This window comes from Phyllostomus discolor, unplaced genomic scaffold (genome assembly GCF_004126475.2).
Source record: "Phyllostomus discolor isolate MPI-MPIP mPhyDis1 unplaced genomic scaffold, mPhyDis1.pri.v3 mPhyDis1_scaffold_24, whole genome shotgun sequence".
Classification (NCBI taxonomy): Eukaryota; Metazoa; Chordata; class Mammalia; order Chiroptera; family Phyllostomidae; genus Phyllostomus; species Phyllostomus discolor.
In genome coordinates this window covers 1-9,731 of record NW_023397510.1, presented here as the reverse complement: position 1 = coordinate 9,731, position 9,731 = coordinate 1, and the positions used below count along the sequence as shown (strand labels likewise).

Genomic DNA, 9,731 nt, shown 5'->3' with positions numbered 1-9,731 from the left:
CCTGATTCCAACCCCCCTTGGTTTTGTCCATGTGTCCTTTATACTTGTTCCTGAAAGCCCTTCCCCTTTTTTTCCCCATTATCTTCTCCCACCTCCTCTCTGGTTACTGTCAGTTTGTTCTTAATTTCAATGTCTCTGGTTATATTTTGCTTGCTTGTTTGTCTTGTAGATTAAGTTCCACTTAAAGGTGAGATTGTATGGTATCTGTCCCTCACCACCTGGCTTATTTCGCTTAGTATAATTTGCTCCAGTTCCATCCATACTCTTGCAAAGGAGAGGAGCTCCATCTTTCTTTCTGTTAGGTAGTATTCTGTCATGTAAATGTACCATAGTTTTTTTTTAAAGTCTGTCTCTTTTGTTAAAAGCCTTACTTTATATACCACATGCCAATTTTTATACAGAAAATACTGTGATCATGGCTCACTGCACTCTACCAACAAGATGCCACTGAATGTATGTTGGGAAGACATGCATGCAATCAGCTTGAAGCCAACAAAAGTCGGCATAAGAATCAGTTCAAAAAAAAAAGTTCAGCAGGAGTGGATCATGGTGTTAAATCAGTGTGTCCTCAATAAAACCGTGTAAAAGTACATAAGAAAAAACTGACAAAAGTAAAGGGAGAAAAAGACAAATCCACAATTATAATTCTGCAGTGTATTTGCCATAAGGCTTTGCATGTTGCTTAGAAGAGATGATAAGAAAAATTGTCAGTTAGCAATGAAGAATGATTAATAACCTGAGTAGCAAACATGACTTGTAGACACATTGACTACACTAATACGTTACAACAGAGTGGATACTCTATTAAACTTCTATGGAGATGTCAATCTTACAATAGTGCTAGGACATGTACCACACTGTGCTCCTGACTGTAATAAGAGGATTTAGTGATTTCCACTTAAATAAATTAACCCTGTTGACAAATATTTCTAAGGCCTGCTTTATATCCCTGTTCCTCAGGCTGTAAATGAAGGGGTTCAGCATGGGGGTAACTACTGTATACATGACTGAAGCAATTATGTTTTTAGAATCCCATGACGAGGACAAAAAGTAAACAACAGCAAGTGTCCCATAGAATAAAGACACCACAAGGAGATGGGAGCCACAAGTAGAAAAAGCTTTCAAGAGTCTCTTAGTGGAGGGAGCCCTCAGGATGATGGTCCCTATATGGATATATGAGCCCAAAACAATGGCCAAAGATAGAAAATAAAGCATTCCTCCCTCAGTGAAGATGACCAACTCATTGAGGGAGATATCTGAGCAGCTGAGCTTCAGGAGCACAGTGAGGTCACAGAAGAAGTGGGTAACAACATTGTTGGCACAGAAGGACAGTTGGACCAAGAGGCCAGTGTACAACAGTGCATGGGCACAGGCAATAATCCATGAGGCAGCTACCAGCAGCACACACAGTCCCTCCCTCATGATGGTGGTGTAGTGTAGAGGGTGACAGATGGCCACATACCTGTCATATGCCATCACTGCCAGAAGGAAATTGTCAACACTACCGAAAAGTATGAAAAAATACAACTGAGAAATGCATCCCACATAGGGAATGGATTGTTGCTGAGTCTGCATGTTCATGAGCATCTTAGGGACAGTGACAGATGAGAAAGAGACATCAGTGAGGGCCAGGTGGCTGAGGAAGAAGTACATGGGCGTGTGCAGGCGGGAGTCCAGCCTGATGAGCAGGATGATGAGCAGGTTGCCCAGCACCGTGGTCAGGTACATGCCCAGGAACAGGGTGAAGAACACACCCTGGTGCTCTGGCAGGATGGGCAGCCCCAGGAGGAGGAACTCGGACACTCTGGTCTGGTTCTCAGGCCTCATGCTGCTCTTCTGTCTGCTGAGGATGAAGGAGGTTTGGAAATCTCAGGGACCTGGAAACATAACAAGGAGCATCACATCTCATATTGTAATTTTCTTGGAAAATCATGAATTTTTCCTACACGTTTATTCATTTGTTAGACCTGTAAAAGTATCCATCTCCACAGTAACCCAGTGTGGTTCCTGGAAATCATTGAAACTCATAAGCAGCCAAGAAGACCTCATTGAACAGAAGCAGAATGTGTTCACTGTTCCATTCTGCCATTACCTACTGAACACAGAATCTGTGTTGCAATCTCTCCTAAGGACTGAGATGCCACAGTGAACAGGAAAAGCAATGTCCCCATTTCTGGGAGTTTAGATCTCAGTGAGCATGAAGGGATACTTTGTACACTGGTCCAGTGAATACATAAATCACTGCAGTAGAATTAGAAGATGAGCCATGAAAACTGGGATCAATTGTATCTGCCTTAAGTACATATGAGACTTCAGTGCTGAGAAGATGTTGGAATGATGTGACACTCTGTGGACCTGCCAATCCCATTGACCCACAGTTTTAACCTCAGGGACACTCTAGGAATTGGTGGGCTTTTAAAGCCACCTGATGCCACAATAGCTCCAAAACCAGAAAAGTCCACAAGTCGTCTTTTGTAACAGTGCTGAAAATTTTGGTGAATATCTGGGTACTAGACTAAGGATTTTACATGCCTTTCCTAGTTAAATCCACACACCCCAACTAAATTCCCAGAATTTCAGACCTCTTCACAGCCGCACTAAGAATTTGTGTTTTTTCACCTGTTTTAGCTTTTAAGAAATAGAAACATAAATGATACCAATTCTGTAGGCACACAGAGGCAGGGTGGGGACAAAATGGAGCACACATGTGTGTGTGTATCTGTCTATATTACAAGTTATATGTTTAACCATGATGCATACCTGCATCTTCTCTTTTTATATAGTTGATAATCACATTTTTAATTTTGTAAAGGTTTTATTTACTTATTTTTTAGAGAGAAGGGAAAGGAGGGAGAAAGACAAACATCAATATGAAGGAAATACCTCAACTGGTTGCCTCTCACTTGCCCCCTACTAGGGACCTGGCCCACCCTGAGCAGGAACCAAATCAGCAACCTTTTGGTGCACAGGCTGCCATTCAGTCCCCTGAGCCACACCAACCAGGGCATTCTGTTTTCTATGAGTTAAAAATTAGCGTGCATTATCTACCTCTTGGGGTTCAGTCTAATGCATCCATGTGATCAGAACCCATCCTCAGAACCATTTCACATGGAAACTTCTCATTTATTGGTTAGGGGAGCCAAGCATGCTATCATCTGTGAGGACTGAAAGTTGTCCAAACTCTTCTTAGTCTTCTTATGAGACAATTTCATTCCTTCATTTTTATATACTTTTCAACTGCCAAAAAAAATTCTGTACGTGAACTACTGTTGATGCAATAACTATTTTCTGAGGGCCTCTGTAAGATTCTAAAGGCCAAGGTAATTCTTCCCATGTTATGAATGTGGAAGATGAGGCCTAGGATTGAAGTGGCTTTCCAAGTTCCCACCACCAGTTGATGGTGACTCTGCCCAATACATTTACACAGCAGGATGGCTGCAGGGATTTTCTTTGTTTGTCTTTCTTTTCTTCTTTCATTCTTTCAGGGGTGGGGGGCCTCAAAGTTTAATAAAACTAAATGGTTGCAAAATGCTGAGCATACTCAGCTACATGAAAATGATAGCTGATTTGTTCTAAGAAACAGAGTTGCTTACAGTTTGGTTACTTGAGCTAATGGTGCTCCAGAATGAGGACACTTAAGGAAACACTGAAAGTCCTGGATGCAGATCACACACACACCCAGTGCTGATTTGTGAATTCTGGTTACCTCTGACCAGTTTCCCATGCCAAAGGAAGGAGAGCCAATATGTGGCTCAGCTCATAACATTCACATATTGGGTTGGCCAAAAATTCTGTTACATTTTTTCTGTAAAATAATACCTTTTTTATTTTCACCAATAAATTTCTTGATGTGGATATTTTGAGTATGTTGCTATTTCTTGCTACTTGCTTCTGGTGTATACAGGCCAGGGGTGCTGCTAAACATCTTCCAATGTATAAGACAGCCCCACAGCAAAGAAGTATTTGCCCAAAATGTCAGTAGTACCAAGAAACTTGGCAAACCACTTCTGACACTTTCAGTCAGAGCACCTTCTCCATACACTGCACAAATCTTTTTTGTGTGTGTTTCATTCAGTTACATTGTTACCTTCCTTGAAGTAATTAAACATAATATGCTGAAAATGTTGGGTATGTTCTCCCATTTTTAGTATTAAAATGGCTGCACAAAAATGCACGAATTTTGAGAAGCATTTTTAAAATGGACACTGATATGACAGCTGTCACAATACAGTCTAACAAAATTCTCTCAAATGAAGTTAAATACAACTAAGTACAATGAGAGCCATCTTATGGAGAAAAACAAATGAATTTTTTGCCCAAATACATACATACAAGGCATAAGTAACACAAAATGAGACATACACCACACACAGTGATGGGCCATTCACTTGGAAACACAATGGCAATGCACATCAACACACCTGACTCATGACACACTTGGTAAACACTCAATTCACCACATACACAAAACTCAGACAGTATAGACACATCACCAAAACCGCACCAACCATAAAAATTCAAAAATTGCATAAAAAACACACACAAAGAACACATATGCACACCCAGCCACACACTCTCTACAACAAGCAGCACACACCCTCTTATTAAAAGCAGGCATGCTTCTGCCCCTTCTCACTGATCCCCTTCTTGGAGGAAGGCTGTCAGCATGGGGCAGTGAAGCCTGTTCAATCACAGGTACACGCATTAAACCAGCACCAGCATCCCATGCACGTGGTCACACACATAGTAACATACATACACACAGTAAACAAAAAATACACCTTCCTGCTCTCACACACTCGTGTTCAGCCACAGACACAGCTCACACATGCACCAGCACACACTGCTGAGCAGAGGTGTGAACCCTCTCTGACCTGACATTGGCTCCTCTGAGGTCAGGCATCTTCTTGTCTAGCAGCAGAGCCAACAATGTCACCTCAGATGCTCAGCTGTGATGCAAGTACTTAAAATCACAGGCATGAATCAGGAGTCCCTACTCACAGAAGGAATCTGGTAACTTGGTGTACATGGGTTAAAATGAGACAATGTTAGGTCTAACTCGGGAAAAGAGTCACACTGAGTCAGATAGAAGACAAACAAATGTGCACACATGTGCACACATGCAGCCATCAAACAGCATGTACAAGAGCATACACAGTACCTGCAGACTCACAGAGACACAGAGCCATAGACACAGGCTGTCATATATGAACCTACTGGCACACAGGCAGATACGTCCCCAGGTTCAGACATCCAGCCCCTCTGACCTGTGCTCATCTTTGGTGAGTTCAGACACCCACTCCAAACTGTGTGCCCAGCTCCTCAGGGCAACACTATTGCAGCGTTTTCTTCAAAAACAGAAGAAATGCCTGGGGCTTTGGCACTTGTACAGACTTTCATTTTATTTCAACAGCTCCAGAGAAATGACTCAAAAATAACCCTTGCTAATGAGAGACTGACACCCAGTCCCCAAGCTTCTGGCTAATTTCTGCCTGCCCTTTGGGAGCTGGGTGTCCAAGAGCCAGAGGGGCTGGAGTCCTAGGGGACAGTGACCCTGATTCCAATGATGCCTGGAGTCCTTTCTTCTTGGGCATGTGCCAGCTGGGACAAAGGATTTTTCACCATTTCATTTGGAAATTATTTTAAAGATACAGAAATGTTGTAAAAATGGCATGAAGAATTTGTGGAAAGGCCTTAATCCAGATTCCCCAATGTTTAATGTTATACTATGTTTACCATCTGTGTGCATGTATATATTAATGTATGTATGTTTCAGACTTATTAGAGTTTGGGCAGATACACCACAGTGCATATTATTAGAAACCATGTCATATTAATTTTTCGAATTGCTACTGTTTTTATCCTTGATCAAATGGCTAAGATAGTGTCTGCCAGGTTCTCTGTTGCAAATTTACCATTTTTTAAAGTTACTATGTTCACCTTGTAGTTAATAGATATCATTTGGGTAGATAGTTTGAAATTAGACAATCATAGCGTTTTCCATCTTAACTTTGTACTGACTATTTAACATCCATTGGTGATTGTTACATGATGAAATTTTCCAAATGTGGTCACCAGATGGTGATTCTTCCAATTCTATCATTTCTTGTATTTTTATTAGTTGTATTTTCCTATAAGAAGAAACCTCCCCTTACTCCCCACTCATTTCCTTGATTTATTTATTTACTTACATACTTATTTATTATGGACTCATGAATTCCCATTCTTTCAATTACAATCCAACCCTTTGATTCATTTTGAAGCTTTAGGTGTGTTGATTGCTTACAAGCATTCTAAATGATCTTAGAGAGCCATGTGGGAAGTATATGTAAAAGAAACAGAAGTAAAAAGTAGGAACTAGGAAACTAAAGGAATGTTTACCCATACAGAGTGGATCAGGAAGAATGAGGGGTGGGAACAGTATAGATATTGACATATACAAATTTGCATCAATATATAATTTTTAAGACCCATAAGTTTGAATCAATATCTCCAGTTCTAGGTTGACACCAGAGAGTTCTCTCCAGCCTCTGCATTTCCACGCACATAACAGTTTTCCTGTAAGAGCAAGGCATCACTTCCCTTTTCCTCAGTGTTTACGTATTTGCTGAATCTTTGGATATGTGGCAAGTGGTGGCAGAATCTTGAACTCATACCACTGTTAGTGACACATGAACTACAGCTTAAGACTTTGTTTCCAGCTTTTTCTTTTTATTGTGACAGCACATGGACAAAAAACCATGGGATCCGCCTGCACCCCTCTCTGGCAGAAAGCTGCCTTCAAACTGCTGCTCTCATGCAAGACACAGACTCTATAAGAGATGATGAAGTGAAAAGTGTTAATTAGAAATAAAGAATTATAAATAATTCCAGTATCAAACCTGACCTCGTTGACATATTAACAACACTAATACATGATCGCACAATGGATATTCTGTTAAAGTTGTGGGGATATGTCTACCTTACAATAGTGTTAAGACATGTGCCTCACTGTGCTCCTGACTGCAGTAAGAGGATTTAGTGATTTCCACTTAAATAAATTAACCCTGTTGACAAACATTTCTAAGGCCTGCTTTATATCTCTGTTCCTCAGGCTGTAGATGAAGGGGTTCAGCATAGGGGTAACAACCATATACATGACCCAAGCAATTACATCTTTGGAATCCCACGAAGAGGACAAAAAGTAAACACCTGCAAATGTCCCATAGTATAAAGACACCACAAAGAGATGGGAGCCACAGGTAGAGAAGGCTTTCAAGAGTTTCTTAGTGGAGGGAGCCTTCAGGATGATGGTCCCTATACGGATATATGAGCCCAAAACAATAGCCAAAGGCAGGAAAGAGAGCATTTCCTCCCTTCAGTGAAGATGACCAGCTCATTGAGGGAGATGTCTGAGCAGCTGAGTTTCAGGAGCACAGTGAGGTCACAGAAGAAGTGGGTGATGACATTGTTGGCACAGAAGGAGAGTCGGACCAACAGGAGGGTGTGCAAGAGGGCACTGCCACAGGAGATAATCCAGGAGGCAGCCACCAACAGTGTACGCAGCCCCTCCCTCATGATGGTGGTGTAGTGTAGAGGGTGACAGATGGCCACATACCTGTCATATGCCATCACTGCCAGAAGGAAATTGTCAAGACCACCGAAAAGTATGAAAAAATACAACTGAGAAATGCATCCCACATAGGGGATGGATTGTTGCTGTGTGTGCATGTCCATTAGCATCTTTGGGACAGTGACAGATGACAGAGAAAAGTCAGAAAAGGCCAAGTGGCTGAGGAAGAAGTACATGGGCGTGTGCAGGTGGGAGTCCAGCCTGATGAGCAGGATGATGAGCAGGTTGCCCAGCACCGTGGTCAGGTACATGCCCAGGAACAGGGTGAAAAACACTCCCTGCTGTCCTGGCCTGATGGGGAGCCCCAGGAGGAGGAACTCACACAGGCTGCTCTGGTTCTCAGGCCTCATGCTGTTCTTCTGTGCCGAAGATGAAGGAGGTTTGGGAATCTCAGGAACCTATAAAAGACAACCAGGACCATCACATCTCATACTGCAATTTTGGGGGAAATCATGAATTTTTTTCTACACGTTTATTCATTTGTTAGACCTGTAAAAGTATGCATCTCCACAGTAACCCAATGTGGTTCCTGGAAATCATTGAAACCCATAGGGAGCCAACAAGGCCTCATTTCACAGAAGTGGGAGGTGTTCACTGTTTCATTCGGCCATTACTTATGGAACATGGAGTCTGTGTTGGGACCTCTCCTAAGGACTGAGATGCCACAGTGAACAGGAAAAGCAAGGTCCCTATTTCTGGGAGGTTAGATCTGGATGAACATGGAGGGATAATTTGTACCCCAATCCAGTGAATACACAATTCACTGCAGTAGAATTGGAAGATGAGCCCTGAAAACTGGGATCAGTGGTGTCTGCCTTAAGTAAACATGAGATTTCAGTGCTGAGAAGATGTAGGAACAATGTGACACTCTGCGAACCTGCCAAGTCCCATTGACCTACAGCTGTAACCTCAGGGACACTCTAGGAATTGGTGGCCTTTTAAAGCCACTTGATGCCACAATAGCTCTGGAACGAGAAAAGTCCACAAGCTCTCTTTTGTAACAGTGCTGAACATTTTGGTGAATGCCTGGATACCAGACTAAGGATTTTGCTTGTGTTTCCTAGTTAAATCCACACACCTGACCAAATTCCCAGCATTTCAGACCTCTTCACAGTCCCACTAAGAATTTGTGGTCTTTCACGTACTTAGCTTTTGAGAAATAGAAATATAAGTGATGCCAATTCTGTAGGCACACAATGGCAGGGTGGGGACAAAATGGAGCACACTTACAGATGATATATATATTACTTTGATGCATGCTTGTATCTTCTTTTTTTATAATTGATAATCACATTTTTAGTTTTGTATAGATTTTATTTATTTATTTTTAGAGAGAAGTAAAAGGGGGGAGAAAGAGAGAGAGAAACATCAATATGAAAGAAATACCTCAATTAGTTGCCTCTCACTTGCCCCATACTAGGGACCCGGCCCACCCTGAGCAGGAACCAAATCAGCAACCTTTTGGTGCACAGGCTGCCATTCAATCCCCTGAGCCACACCAGCCAGGGTCTTCTGTTTTCTATGAATTAAAAATTAGCATGCATTAGCTACCTCATGAGGTTCAGTCTAATGCATCCATGTGATCAGAACCATTTCACATGGAAACTTCCCATTTATTGGTTAGGGGAGCCAAGCAAGCTATGAGCTGTGAGGACCAAAAGTTGTCCAAACTTTTCTTAGTCCTCTTACTAGAAAATTTTATTTTCTTAGTCCTCTTACTAGAAAACGTCATTCCTTCATTTTCATATACTTTTCAACTGCCAAAAAATTCTGTACATGAACTTCTGTTGATGCACTAACTATTTTCTGAGGGCCTCTGTAAGATTCAAAAGGCCAGTATAATTCTTCCCACGTTATGAATGTGGAAGATGAGGCCTAGGATTGAAGTAGGTTTCCAAGGTCTCACCACAAGTTGATGGTGATTCTTCCCAATACATTCGCAGCACAATGCCTGGAGGAGTTTTCTTTGTCCTTTTCTTGTCTTGTCTTGTCTTTTTCTTTTTCTTTCTTCTTTCTTTCTTTCTTTCTTTTTTTTTTTCTTTCTTTTTTCTTTTTTTTTTTCTTTCTTTTCTTTCTTTCTTTCTTCTTTCTTTCTTTCTTTTTCTTTCTTTCTTTCTTT

General features: G+C 41.5%; 1 protein-coding gene across 1 annotated transcript; it reads right to left on the bottom strand.

Annotated features, from left to right (window-relative positions):
• Window positions 1-517: 517 nt before the first annotated feature.
• On the bottom strand, window positions 518-7,962 carry LOC114489705 (olfactory receptor 1J4-like). Its single transcript, XM_028503564.2, has 2 exons — window positions 7,474-7,962; window positions 518-1,836 (listed from the first exon to the last, which is right to left on the bottom strand). Exons 1-2 carry the CDS (start codon window positions 7,960-7,962, stop codon window positions 841-843), a joined length of 1,485 nt encoding a protein of 494 aa, XP_028359365.1. The 3' UTR covers window positions 518-840.
• Window positions 7,963-9,731: the final 1,769 nt, after the last annotated feature.